The sequence below is a fragment of the Phytophthora cinnamomi genome (assembly GCF_018691715.1).
Source record: "Phytophthora cinnamomi strain GKB4 chromosome Unknown Contig53, whole genome shotgun sequence".
In the NCBI taxonomy this organism is placed as follows: Eukaryota; Oomycota; class Peronosporomycetes; order Peronosporales; family Peronosporaceae; genus Phytophthora; species Phytophthora cinnamomi.
Genome location: NW_027150986.1, coordinates 2,647,611 through 2,660,912, shown reverse-complemented (window position 1 = coordinate 2,660,912; position 13,302 = coordinate 2,647,611). Strand labels below are relative to the sequence as shown.

General features: G+C 56.4%; 6 protein-coding genes across 6 annotated transcripts; 2 read left to right on the top strand and 4 right to left on the bottom strand.

The window, feature by feature from the left end:
- Window positions 1–25: 25 nt before the first annotated feature.
- IUM83_00773 (Zinc finger MYND domain-containing protein 10) lies at window positions 26–2,018 on the bottom strand (the record flags this gene model as incomplete). The annotated part of the gene is made up of 2 exons (XM_067924572.1): window positions 26–1,934; window positions 2,014–2,018. 2 exons carry the CDS (start codon window positions 2,016–2,018, stop codon window positions 26–28), a joined length of 1,914 nt encoding a protein of 637 aa, XP_067788737.1.
- A 245-nt stretch (window positions 2,019–2,263) lies between these two features.
- Window positions 2,264–3,539, top strand: IUM83_00772 (Nucleoside diphosphate Kinase; the record flags this gene model as incomplete). Its single annotated transcript, XM_067924571.1, has 4 exons — window positions 2,264–2,371; window positions 2,447–2,538; window positions 2,620–3,229; window positions 3,297–3,539. The coding sequence occupies 4 exons, from the start codon at window positions 2,264–2,266 to the stop codon at window positions 3,537–3,539; spliced, it is 1,053 nt and encodes a 350-aa protein (XP_067788731.1).
- Window positions 3,540–3,659: 120 nt separating this feature from the next.
- IUM83_00771 (putative tRNA wybutosine-synthesizing protein) lies at window positions 3,660–5,868 on the bottom strand (the record flags this gene model as incomplete). Its single annotated transcript, XM_067924570.1, has 2 exons — window positions 3,660–5,575; window positions 5,649–5,868. 2 exons carry the CDS (start codon window positions 5,866–5,868, stop codon window positions 3,660–3,662), a joined length of 2,136 nt encoding a protein of 711 aa, XP_067788730.1.
- A 256-nt stretch (window positions 5,869–6,124) lies between these two features.
- IUM83_00770 (H - or Na -translocating F-type, V-type and A-type ATPase (F-ATPase) Superfamily) lies at window positions 6,125–6,423 on the top strand (the record flags this gene model as incomplete). Its single annotated transcript, XM_067924569.1, has 2 exons — window positions 6,125–6,305; window positions 6,374–6,423. 2 exons carry the CDS (start codon window positions 6,125–6,127, stop codon window positions 6,421–6,423), a joined length of 231 nt encoding a protein of 76 aa, XP_067788516.1.
- Window positions 6,424–6,877: 454 nt separating this feature from the next.
- Window positions 6,878–8,314, bottom strand: IUM83_00769 (ariadne-2 protein; the record flags this gene model as incomplete). The annotated part of the gene is made up of 3 exons (XM_067924568.1): window positions 6,878–7,285; window positions 7,344–7,373; window positions 7,448–8,314. The coding sequence occupies 3 exons, from the start codon at window positions 8,312–8,314 to the stop codon at window positions 6,878–6,880; spliced, it is 1,305 nt and encodes a 434-aa protein (XP_067788586.1).
- Window positions 8,315–8,644: 330 nt separating this feature from the next.
- IUM83_00768 (Nuclear protein ES2) lies at window positions 8,645–12,857 on the bottom strand (the record flags this gene model as incomplete). The annotated part of the gene is made up of 10 exons (XM_067924567.1): window positions 8,645–8,941; window positions 9,009–9,132; window positions 9,237–9,289; window positions 9,373–10,207; window positions 11,435–11,460; window positions 11,547–11,629; window positions 11,694–11,856; window positions 11,931–12,056; window positions 12,153–12,256; window positions 12,332–12,857. The coding sequence occupies 10 exons, from the start codon at window positions 12,855–12,857 to the stop codon at window positions 8,645–8,647; spliced, it is 2,337 nt and encodes a 778-aa protein (XP_067789111.1).
- Between the last annotated feature and the right edge of the window lie 445 nt (window positions 12,858–13,302).

The following is a 13,302-nucleotide window of genomic DNA, read 5'->3' as shown; positions in this document are numbered from 1 at the left end:
TAGACCCTCCACTGGATATTAATCGCTAGAACGGGACTGCAAGATAGAGAGCCCCTAGCGTGTATCCGCAGGAATTACACTCTTCTGTTACGTCGCGCTCGTGCTGTTGGACACCATTGCCAATCGAGCTGGTATTCTCGATGAATTGGCACTGCACAACAACGAGACTCGCTTCTTCGAGTGATCCGATCTGCTTCCACAACCTTGCCCGACCGTTGTCACCTTTCTCAGTTTCAGGAAGTTGAAGATCATCGCAGGACAGCCTCAGCTCGTGCACACGAGAATCCCCCACTCTAGAAAACCATACCTGTGCACTCGCTGAAGCATGACTCTGAATCGCCGTCGCACCTTCTGTTGTCTCACTCTTGCGTAGTCGGAAACGATGGTACTGCTGGGTTTGGCCCTCCATCGTCTTTCGGCTGTCCAGGTCGACCTCATAATCGACTGCCACAATATCGACTTGGTTATTTCGTATTGGCTCCTTGTTGTTGTCTAGTTCCACGATCAGTGCCTTCTTGCTTGAAACGGTTTGCTGCTTACACCGAATATTTGAGAACTCGAGCCTGACGCGCGTGGGCGTGAGGTTTGCCAAGCCGTTCCCGTTGTCGTTTTCAGGTTGCTCTGCAGTACCCTCGTCTTCACTGCCCGAGTTGTTGTTGTTTACTCGACTTCCACCTTCAAGAAGCTCTTCAATCCCATCCATTTGATACAACTCGGCAAGTGCCTTGAGATCTTCTCCTCGACTGAACGTTGCGCTGAGTTCATCGAATTCACGAGCGAGCTCTTTGTACTTTGGACGGAAAACACGCACTATCCGATCGCGCAGATAAGGCACAGCCTCCATCACCAAACCATTCTTCCCCAACACAGACGTGCTGCCAACCTGCACGATGGCCAGCTCATCCAAGTATCTCTGGACGTCAGCAAGTAAAGGAAGTTGGTCCACCAGCAGCTCATTCAGGTACTTGCGGATGCGTAGTAGCTGATCTTTCCGGTACTGAGTGACTTCGTAGTGCTCACGTGCGGACTTGGTACACAACAGATAGTAGATGGCCAACCAAACTTGTGCCTCCGTTGTCGTGAGAGCAAGAAGGTCACTAGGCTCTACGAGAACCCATTTCTGGTCCACGAACTTCTTCCACTTGACTTCGGTCCTCGGTTTGGGGTCGTCACCGTCCTTCTTCGCTGGCAACTTGACCAGTGACTTGTGCGTCCACGGTGGATTTTCAACGAGTGCCACAAGCGTGAGCAAGGCGTCGTGCTTATCCAACAGACGCGACACAACACTCAGAGGAAGTGCATGGAGTCTCTCGGTCACGTAACGCAAAATGGTAACAGTCTGCACAGCAACGCGGAACTCAATCTCCATGCGCTGGCGCTCGAGCTCTTCTCGAGGGCTTTGAGCTTGCACCATCTGCACCAGTTCCGATCCCGTCTTATGGAAGCTCGTAGCTTCAGCGATGCGTTCGCGCGGGAGGCCAACCAGCCACGAGAGCTTGCGCATGCAATAGTCGACGAGTTCCAGCAGTAGATCGTCCGACAGACTCTCCACTACGTGCTCATGGAAGAACGCGACCTCAAGCAAGTTGGTCAGCGTGGCTTCGTGGTATACCACAAAGTAGAGTCGCAAGGACGCGGCGTCCTTGTCTAGACACTTCAGCAACGGCAGTACGTTTGCCTTCCACAGCTCGAGCGACAGCAGGTTGCTGATAACCGTCGGGAACTTGTCGAAGGTCAACAAACTCTCCACCACGAAGTTATCTTGCTTGCGTTGTGCGGACTGGTGCGCCTGCAGATTCAGCTTCTCCATTGCATGGTGGTGCTCCAGCCATTGAATAGACCGTCCAATATGGTCGGGTGTTTGCTCCTGCAGCCGTTCCACGATCTGCTCCGCCTCAGTGGGCAACACCAGGTACTGCGTCCCGAACACGTCACTGGAAAATAGTAGAAACCGCAAGCACAACTTCGTTAGTCCCAACAACCAGGTTGAACTGCACAGTAACAAGCACACACCTCATAATTCACCTCCTTGCGACAGCCAAACGCCTTCAGAACCTTGTGCCTCAGCTGTTGGAACTCAAAATGAGGAGGACTGCTGCGCAGCAGGCTGCGTTGCGTCTTTTCATGAAGGATTCCTGGAAGATCCGCCCCATGCGACTACAGCAGTTATGCCTCAACGGAAATAGTCGCCTGCCCACGCCAGCTTCAGGTAGGGAGCCTAGCGCCTCCACTTCATTTGCTGGTACTTGCCTACGCAGCAGCAATGGATGAAGAGCAGGAGCTCGCGTTCTTTCTGGAATGGTACGACCCCCAGTCGGGTCTCAAGAAGGGCTACATCATGCACTACCACGGAGACAACACGGTCGAGCTCGTACGTGAGTTCAGCGTTTGTGTTTGCAAAAACATGATGATCTCATGTTCGGTTGGAATGGTTTTGTTCTTGCAGGTCGAGCAAAAGACGAGAAAGATCTTCTTGAAGCGCATCCAGATCCCTACCGTCAACTTCGACGACCTCTACGTTGGAGGTTCTGTCACTGTGTAAGACTGACAAAAGCTGCTTCGTTTTGGCTGCTGTAACGCACATTTCATAGACTCATTTGCCATTGCTTCACGACGCAGGTACTCGCGACAGCTCACGATCATAGAACCTGCCAACGAGTTCACCCGTCAAATGCTTCGACAGCGAGAAGACAAAGCCACCTTCATCGTCACACCTAACGGGTACTCACAGATGGGACGCATCGTCCAGCTCATTGAGCAAAGCGGTCTGTCGATCCGCGATCTGCGGATGGTGCATCTGCAGAAGTCTCACCTAATGACGCTGCAGTCGTTGGGAGCCATCGCCGATAACAACCAGCAGCAGTCACTGCTCAGCGACGTATCCGTACTCGTTGAAGTGAGGTTGCCTTCCTCAAAGGCGATCCAAGATGCAGAAGTGAAGTTGACCGGTGCTGGAGTTGCCGACGTAGTCCTAATTGCAGGCGTTGGGCTCGAGGCTTTATGCGCTGGAGCTACTCCGAACAATGCCTTCCCGACAACGGCCGTACTGGACAATTGCACTCTGTGTCTAGTGCGCCCTCGACTTGTTCGCGAAGCTCGCATGGGTGAGACACTGGACGGGATCGTTGCTGCGGGTTTTGAAGTATCCGCGATGAAACTTGTTCATCTGCAGATGAACGAGTCCGACGAGCTCTTCCAGGTTTACAAAGGTGTCGTGCGCCAATACCATGTACGCATCGCTTCGAGTCGATGTGGCTACAGCTTACCGCTGACCAGAATGTTGTGCTGCACTACAGGAGATGCTGAAGTACATGTGTTCGTCGCCGTGTCTAGCGCTTGAGGTTCGTGGTGAAGACGTCGTGCGGCGATTCCGCGAGCTCTGCGGTCCTTTTGACGTCCAAGTAGCGAAAACACTACGACCGGATAGTCTTCGTGCGAAGTATGGGCGTACCAACATCTACAACGCTCTTCACTGCACCGATTGTCCCGAAGATGGGGTGCTAGAGTGCCAGTTCATCTTCAGGTCGCTCTCCTCGTAGCAACTTCCTCCACACTACAGCACGAATAAACGAAGATGAAGAAAGTGTGGCTTTAAGCTCGATCGATTCAATATTTGCGCGCAGATAGCTGATGCAGTTTTAACTCATCCTGAAGCTTAACTAACCGCAGCCAGACTCAGTGGACTGGTACGCGAACTCGACAACCTTGCCGTCCTTCGTGCGACGGAAGCGCGTTTCAACGGGATCGAACCCCTGCTCCTTCGAGTCGTACACTGCCCAATGCGGCGTGGGAGCCGTGTAATCGTCGGCGGTAAACGGCGTGCCATCCTCGTAGAACTTGGCAACGAGCTCGTGGAAACGCTCGTAGTCGATCCAAGTGTGCCAGACACCATCGCGGCAGAACTTCTTCTTAGCGATCAGCACACAGTTGGAGTGCGCGTGCTCCGACGCCAAGGCGTACTCGCCGCTCACACGGTCGCAGAGAGCCGAGCAGAAACCGCGCACTTCCTCGTGCCAAGGTACATTCTTCATGGTCAAATCCGAGCCATCCGATTTTCCGCAGTACGTCACGGCCTTCACCTCAATGAAGTCGGGTTGGCCAATGTTGATGAGCTCCGCGTAGTTGTCCAGCTCTTCCATGTTGTAAGACTTCACCAGCGTCAACCGGTACACCGTACGCTGGCCCTTGTGCTTGAGCTCTTCCAAACAAGCGAGGAACCGCTCCCAGAAGTCCTTGAACAGCGGACGGTCAACAGCACGCAGGGATTCCTTCGTTGCAGCGTCCACGCTAACGTATAGCTGCGTGATCGGGTCGAGCGCCGCAATCTTCTCGGGGAACTGAGCGTTGGTAACCAGGAAGGACGAAATGTGCCGGTTGTGAAGCTGCTTACAGAACTCGTTGATCTGCGGGTACATAATAGCTTCGCCCACAAGCGACAAAGCGCAATGGCGCACAGTGAAGGCCTCATCCCATCGCGCAGGAATGAGTCCGGGCAGTCCCTTCAGTTCCTTGATCATGCTCTGGTGACGCTCAATAGAGCCCTTGACGAGCGTCTCGGCGTCGTCCGTCTTCCAGCGCCACACGCGACCAACCGGGTTCTTGTGGTGACGCCAGCAGAAGACACACTTGTTGGCGCAGGCCAAACTGGGCGTCGTCTCCATGCACTGGTAGCTTGTAATTCCGTAGAATGCGTGCTTGTAGCACCCACCACGCCCACGCAGTTGGTGCTTCGTCCATCGGCAGAGCTTCACGGCGCTGTGCGTACCAATGATCTTGTAGCCCTCCTTCGTAAGCGCCTTACGCTGCATCGGCGTAACCATCTCACGCGACTTGCTTGCAGCCTCCGACTCCTTCATCGACTTTCCGATGTCCTCCACATCCACCATGCCGCTGTCATCGTTGGTGTTTGCCTGGTTCGGCTCTTCATCGTCGGAGAAGTCGTCCACCAAGAACTGCTCGTTCATGAGGTCCTCCTCATTAAGCTCCACCGATTCGCCATTAGCGGCAGCCGCTTCGGCCTTCTTCGCCCTCTTCTGGCGACGGAACTCCTTCTGGGACAGCCATTCCTTCTTGCCAGCCTTGTCAGCCTTCACAGGGCTGCCGCTCTTCTTCAGCGCTGCAACGGCCTTCTCCGAGCTGAACTCGCACATGGCGGCGACCAGGTTGTCCATCCACACATCGAACTGCTTGAACTGGTCGACGTTGTCGTCGCCCAGACCCAACTGCACCAGCGATGGCGAGCCGAGCTCCGACAGCTCGCGGTCCAGGTTCTTGGCCGCCGTTCCGTAGTCCTCGTCGTACTCGGCGTTGCCCAGGCCGAACACGGCGTGCTGCACGCCGCTGAGCCACGACTTGGACACGCGGAAGTCCTGCGTCATGTCCGTGATCCAGTTGCAGAACACGCGCGCGTCCTCGGGCGGCTTGCCGTGCGTCCAGGTGGACAGGACGGCCACCACGATGGCCTCCTGCTCCAGGTTGTCCTGGTCGTAGTCCTTCATGTTGACCACGCTCGTCTGGAAGTGGAAGCCCGAGATGTTGAGCGCGAACAGCGTCTTCTCCAGCGTCTCCGCCATGGCTGCAGCAAATTAGCATAAAATTTAGCCACAAATTATAATAGCAAAAACCTAAAAGAAATTGCAACAACTTACTCTTGGAGGCGCCGGTCTGCGTGCCGTAGAGGATGCGGACGGTCATGGGTTTGGGCTCACTGAGCGTGTCCTGCGGCTTCTGCTTAGCCTTGCGCTTGGGCGAGTCGATGGCTCTGGCATTGCGTGGCTGCGTGCGAGGGTGCGACGACAGGTAGAGCAGCACGCCCACGGCCACGAGCAGCAGGCTCACGCCGGCGGCGCTGGCGGAAGGCGACAGCATTGGCGCAGGTGTCCGTTCAATGGTCCAAGTGAGCTCGGGACCACCAAAAAGCCCAATTTTGTGCCTTAGTAAAACAAATTGCTTCCCACCTATTTTGTGTGTGTCTATATCACAAATCGCTGTTTTTGTGCGTCAATTCAGGAATGAATTGCAGCGGACGGCCTGTGGCTGTGGCTGGGCTGTCCCCCGCCGCACAACCGTCTAACAAGCGCTTCGGATCCTCTCGCTCCTCGTAGACCGACAGACCTCAGAGACAATGGCCAGCAAGGGAACATCGTTGTGGCGCATGGCGGGCGTGTCGTACCTGCAGTACGTGAACAAGTCGGCGGGCGTGCTGCGCGCGGCCCTCAAGGAGCCCGTCAAGAGCACGGTCCAGGCCCGCTCCAACGTCGAGTTCGCCGGCTTCAAGTGGGCCAACGGCGAGCGTGGCGAGCGCGGTGCGTAGCTGCAAGGCAGAATAATGTGTGCTATCGCTGCGACTGACGGGTGTTTTATTGCATTGCAGTGGACATCGACTCGATCAAGACGATCGCCGAGGCCTTCAAGAAGGCGTAAGCGTCTGCTGTCGATAGCAAAGGACGTTGGTCGGCGTTGACCAGCCCCAAGATTCCCAAGAGAAAACACATAGCGTCAATGGAGTGAGGAGGAGAAGGAGGAGAGGAGGACGCTCGTTGGTGTATTCCTCTCTCTCGGGTCCTTTCTTGTTGTTTTTGACGGATAACTAAATGCTTTGAAAGGCTCGTTGTGGCCCGATATGTTTCGGACGTCCTCAAGTTGTGTCAAGTGTTTGTGGACTTTGTGTCTCTGTTGTTGCTGAAGGGAAGAGGAGGTGTATATTGTTGATTAAGTTAGGCGCAGCAACATGCATAAGCGGATGGAGCAAAAGATGCCGCAGGTGGCGGCGAGTTGAAGCGAAACACAGTACCACTGGAAGACGGACCCAGCAACGACACAGCGAAGCACGAACAAGGCTCGGTGGGGCCAGTCGGAAGCGAATAAGGCGTTCCCGTCAATGAAGGTACGCGTCTCCGCGCGTCATGCGGAGATACGAGGCACGCATGTACTTGTGGCGGCGGTACGCGTCCTTGGCGTACTGGAAGCCCAACACCGGAGGCAGTACGACGACGGCGAGTCCAGCTCCTGCGACGACCGCCACCGCTGCCACGCCGACGATCGTCGTCTTGGTGACAACGCGCATCGGCGCCCAGCAGCCGTACTTGCGGCTGTTGGAGCGCAGGAAGCTCAGCGGCAGACACAGCGTTTCGTTGTGGTTGTCCCACGGGCGCAAGCAGGACCAGCAGAACTCTTGGTCGCACTGGAAGCACTTCATGTGCGAGCAGCCTCCCTGCTTCTCGATGACAGCCTTGCAACTGGGGCACGCTCGCACGTTGTGCCGCTTCTTCCAGCGGCCGAAACGCTTCTCCACGCGACGACACGTCGGGAGCTTGTGGAAGTCTCCGCCGCAGCGCATGCACGACTCCTGCCTGCAGGCTTGGCACTTGACCCTACGCGACGACGAGTTGAGCGGCTCATCCAGGACGGCGCAGCAGCCAGCGCGAGGGCAAAAGCGGATACCTACCTTCTGGTTCTTGAGGAACTTCTTGTACTTGGAGAACGTGTCCGGGGACACCATGGCTTCAATGAGCTCCTCGGACAGGGGGCGTGTGCACTGCGGGGCCGGACACACCATCTTCTTCGGCGAGACCTCGCCCTCCAGCACCTTGTACTCGATGTACCAGCGCGTGCAGTTGGCGCAGAAGGATCCACAGCACGACATGCACACGTGCGCCTGCAGAGCGTCCAGCTTGTCGAAGCAGATCTGGCACTCGCGCCGTCTGGTCGTGTCGAAGCCGTCGGCAGCGTCAACAGCGGCGACGTTGGCGCCGGCGGTCGCAGGAGCGGACGAGCTCATGATGGGCAGGTCCGGCCGCTCCGGTTCGTAGCCGTCTCGCTCGGAGTCGGGGCCGCCGCCGAGCAGCACGCTGCTGGAGATGCTCGCGCGGAGCAAGGACGACGCGGCGGAGAAGGCGGCGACGCGCGCGCCGAGCTCGTCCAGTTGGGCGGTGTCGACCGTGGCGTCCTCCGCCTGGGCGAGGGCGCGTGCGAGCTGCTCCTCGGACTCTTCGAGCAGTCGGCGCAGCGAGGCCGTCGACGAGTCGGACGACGCGTGGGAAGACGAGGAGGAGGAGGAGGACGCGGGGCGTCGCCGGCCAGAGCGCGACTGAGGCTGCGCGTGGCTTAGCTGCTCCTGGAAGAGCTCGGCCATGGCGCTCTCGTGCAGCAGCCGGATGGGCCGCGGACTGAGCAGCGCCGGCTTGGCGTGGCGGAGCTGCTCGTGCTCGTCCTCGTGCTCGTCGTCCAGCTTGGACATGCTCGAGCGCTCCGCCTTGAGGCGGTGCAGGTGCGCCTTGCCGCAGAAGGTTCTCCGGCGCATCGCGAGCTCCATCTGTCTGGGTTGGGCTCTCTGGCGGTGGATGGACGGCGCGTGGCGTGGCAGACGACGAGTTGAGGTGCGCGCGGCCTCGCCGATTGAGCTGTGGGGCGTCGCGTGAAGTGGCCGGACTGAGTTTTCTCGCGACGTTCCACGGATACACCCCACACTTTCTGTTGTTCGACTTCCGACCGCAAAAGTCATGGCACGCGTCCAGCTTCAACCCAGCGGCATACATTTCGCAAGTGTAAATGGCAATTGAGCCTGGAGGAGGCGCGCATTTTTGCGGAAACAGGTGCGACTCCTTCCGCCCAAAGATTGCAGTTTGTACAGTAGTGAAAATATTTAGCTGGTACAGGAAGATGTACTCTCGATGACCTCGCTGGTGGTCTCCATCGCGATGGATGCGGCGGAAGAGAGCTCCGTCGGCTCTGCCAGCTCCGTCGAGGCTTCGGCGGCGACAACGGCCTCGTCGGCGGAGGCGGAGGCGCGGCGCCGCAGCAGCAGCAGCTTCACGGGCGGGTTGGTCGGCGCCGAGTCCTTCTTCTTGGGCGACTTCTTGTCCGCCGTGGCAGCTGCGGGCTTCGCCGGGCTCCGTCGAACTATTGCCGAGGGCGAATTGCGGCCACCCGTCGTTGCCGTCTAGCAAAACATTTTAATCAGATTTCCCAGTCTTTCATTGCGTTCGTGGTGCAGGGCAAGGACGTACCGCAGACACCAACGGCACCAGCTTGGCTGGGGTTGCCACGCTGCCGTTGCGGGGGGCGTGGTGAGTCTTTACTGGGGACGTCGGAGTTTGCTCCCCGTCGGGAGTGGCCGTAGCCAATCGCGCTCTACAGCCGCAGAAAAGAAAACAACGAAGACACCAATCCCCTGGCGGTCGGTCAGTCTGCACAATACCAACCGCTTCCATGCATATCAAGGTCAAGCAACGTACTTTTCAGCCCTCTCAGCCTTGAGCGCCTGAGCCTCGCGCTTCTTCTTCTCGTTCTGCAATCACGTTCAGAAAAAAGTAATGGTCAGCGCGTGGAACGACCGGCTGCATCTGATACCAAGAGCGGCGTCGAGCTCACCTTCTCCACCATCTCTTCGAAGCTCGAGCTGGTGCCATAGACTTCAGGGCCAAAGAGAGCTTCTAACACCAACGCCGCGCCTCGACGGTGGTAGACTGTCACGCCGTCCACACGCGTCTCCGTGCCCATTTCGTCCACAGCTGAACGCAGGCTGAAACCCAGCCCGAGGCCGAGAACACTGGGGCTCTTGCCCTTGAACGGCCCGAGCAGCTGCAGTCGCGCCTTGTTGTCGAGTTTCACGACCCCGTTCTCTTGGTGGAAAACGAGAGGATTTCCCGCCTCGTCAAAGCCCGGAAGAAGGTTCGTCTTGTAGCCCGCGCCCCAAACGATTGCACCGGCGGAAGCGTACGCCTTGTCGGTGATGGCTTGTGAGCCCTGCTGATTTACCTGGTAGAGCCTCACGCGCACCTCGCGCCCAGATGTCACACTCTTGAAAAGCTTCTTCGCGTCCTCGCGTAGCCCCGTGAAAGTGTTCACACACCCGGAGCGATCAACACGGCTAGCGTCGGCGCCATCGGCTTCGGCCTCTTTCTTCGTGCCGTAGTAGCAGCGGATCGGGGACCGGTGCAGAATCATTATGTCCTTCGCGTTGAAAATCGTCGACTTCGGGGTTGAGGTGTCACCGCTCGTACTTGTAAGTGGTGTGCGCTTCACCTTGACGATAGAGCCCGTGGTCTCGCATTTCGTGACGATGAGCGGTGGAACGGGTGCGGTGGCTATCACGGGGCCACCGACCGACGCGAACTGCGGCGTAACTAAAGCAGTCTCGCCTTCTTCTTTAACCTTCTTGGAATCTGAAGACGCTTGTTTCTTCGGACTGATCGGGTTCACCTTTCTGACAGCGACGGGTTTTGGATCGGCGAACCTGTTCAGAAGCAGCCACGCAACCGAGAAGGAGCTGTGTGATCCACCAACAATACACACCTTCCGTTCGCCAGTTGGCTGCGCGAGGAGGTGCTCCTTGAGTTTTGCAAAACCATCCTCCCGTAGGCATGTATCTGAAGCGAACAACTTGGAGTGATAGGCAGGGTTGTCTAGTGACGGCAGCTCTTGTGTACCTCCCATTGCCAACACAAGGTGTTCAGCGTGAAGTATTACTGTGTCACCGCTACCTTTAGCGCTGCGAGCCTCAACACGAACAAGACCGTTACTCAGAGCTTCGTACTTGGTTGCTATCGTGTTCAGCAAAACTTTGCTCGTATCAGGGGCTTTGTCGTTGATTTCTTCAATTAGACAGGCTCCAACATGACGAAGGAAGTGTCCAATTTCCGTCAGGTTTGCGGGCGCGGCACCAATCTCTTCAAGTCGCTTGGCACTTTCGTGAACGCGTGCCTTCTCCAGGAATGTATTTTTGATACTCTCTGGTGGATCCAGCTCGGGTTTCTCGTCCAACACACTTGCCAGCAGGCTGCACGCAAACGTATTCGAGTTGATGATGTATTCTCCCAAGTTGCCGCCACCGAACGTTTTGGCATCACCGGCATGAAGAACAGCTACGCCCATCTGCTTGTATCCGAGTTGAGTGCTGGTAACGCTGTCTTTTGCGGTCCCGAGCATATCAGGATTCAGTAGTCGAGGCATTAAGCCTGCTCGCGCTGCTCGAACAAACACACCGATCCCGGCTGGACCTCCACCCACCACTACAGCCTTGTAAACCTCTTCATTGATAGCCATGGATTTCTTGTCGTCAGATGCTGTAGACGTGTAGTCAACTGTTGGCTTCCTGTGCCGAAGTACTGGCTGCTCTTGTATCGCTTTCAAGCACCACGTCGATCAACGCGTATACATAGACAGCTATCTTAGGTCTTGCTCAGTCACAACGCGTATTTCTGCATAGCTTCCTAGACATTTTTATCATGTCGTCTTCCGGGTCTTGGAATTGGGCTTGGTCGAATGGCGTGGTGGTCGCACTGGAGTAGAATAACTGGCTCGCAACTGTGCGTCGGGGTCAACGGGAGTGCGTAGCACCGATCGAACACTAGACATGCGGGCACGAATACTTCGGGACACTGGGGTTTGGTCACTGTTTGGTCTCTTTCGTGAGGGCGTCTTTATCCCGGACATTCGAGAGCTTGAATTTCGACGGCGCTGAATGCAGTGCAAGCCACAGCACATAAGGCAATGTTAAATCTATGCCGAGGTACTAACATCATATCATCGGGAACCACACGTACAGCTTCCGATTCCAGCCGATCCGCTAGCTTCTCTCGCCGTGAAGTATCGTGCATCTCAAAACTTGGCGTACTCAAAATACGTTCTACAGAAAATAGATAAGCAAGCTTGAAACGGTGTTGGAGCCCAAACCAATGCCCTTCACTCACCTGGTGTGGCTCGTGATCCCAAAATTGTCGGTGTGCCTTCAATATCTCCCCATGTCATCAGGGGACTGGCATCTACACCTGGGGCAATGACCGGCGTCATGGGGATTAAAGAATAATCCTTTCGTGTCGATGATAACACATCCCCGCTATCGGATTCACCCAGCTGCAATCATAAAACCATTAGACCGCACACACCAGACACTTAGCGGAGCGCATACAACCCGCACTGGTACTTACTTTGGTTTCTTCTGACGAAAATCTGGAGTTAGCGTATACAGTTTTCTTTTCGGCCCGCGGGGGTCGCCCTGAACGCGACTTGAGACCGTTTTCGAGCAGAAGTTGCTGTCCAGAACCTGGTTCGACCTGCATATCGAATTAATACATTGTCAGCATCGCAAGACTCCATCGAATGATGGCCTCATTAACGATGGGCTGCTAATAACAGCTAAGAGGACGCACCCGACAGATATCCCGTGTAGCTTCCAGCTCGGGTGGGAAGAGCAGTGGATTCCTTGCACGAAACTTCCATGTTTCGGGAGCACTCGGCCTGACGTCCTTGGGTCCTGCGTTGCACCGAAGTGTTTAGATTCTGGTAAGCACACCGCTTCACGCGAATACAATCAAACTACCGATCAGACCTTTTGGTGCACAGGCTTCATCGGCGATACGCCGCTGCTCCTTCGAGATCCACGTTCCATTCGTCAGCAAATGCAGCTTGGGGTCGCCTCGTTCCTTGTCGTCATCGAACGCCCAGTGGTAGCGTCGCTGGTGGTCTTTCACCGCCTTCTCTTGCAGCTCAACGAACGACTCGTTGTCCTCAGACGTGTGCGTCGCCACAAAGTGGTTGAGCGTCATAGAAGCTTTGGCATCAGCATCAGCATCAGCATGAGCATCTTCGTGCGTTGCGTCGGCAATAGACTGTTCCGACTTCGGGGTGGGCTGGTCCCACCCCGAGCCGCTCGCACTGCTGCGCACTGACGCATTGACTCGAGCACTCGCAGCGCGCAGCGTCGTGTTCGTCCATGGAATGCCTTCTTCCTCCTCCTCTCGCAGCAGCTCTGTCTGCCGCTTAAGCTCGGGCAGGTCCGGGAAGAAGTCGCGCTCGATGATCTGGCCTAGCGCCTCCACATACTCCTCCTCCTCCAGCACCACCTTCTTGCTCATCTCGGCGACTCGCAAATTAGCGTAATTCGTAGGGATTTATTTACAAATCAAAGGCAACAAAAGGACCATCACTCTATTACGGGTTTGCCGTTCCTTATTCCGACTCCGATCCGGACTCGTACACGCCATCGTACACTGCTCGAGCTGCTACGATGATATCGGCTAACTCATCGGAGATCGCCTGTAGAGGAGTCGATGATGGCGCTGTGTCGTCCAGGTGCAGCTCAGGCGACGCGGGGGATACGATGATCGCGTGCGGCATAATGCACGACCACGATTCGCACGGCGATTGCGAACGCAGAGACCCTGGCCGACACTTACACGTAGCAATGCGGGGGTCACCCTTCCTGTAGTGTACATCGTCAGCGCCAGGAGTTGACGGGTTGAGCACTCGAAGCGTGTCCGCGGGGAACGCCTGCTGCACCGTTCGGAGGCGGAACTTACT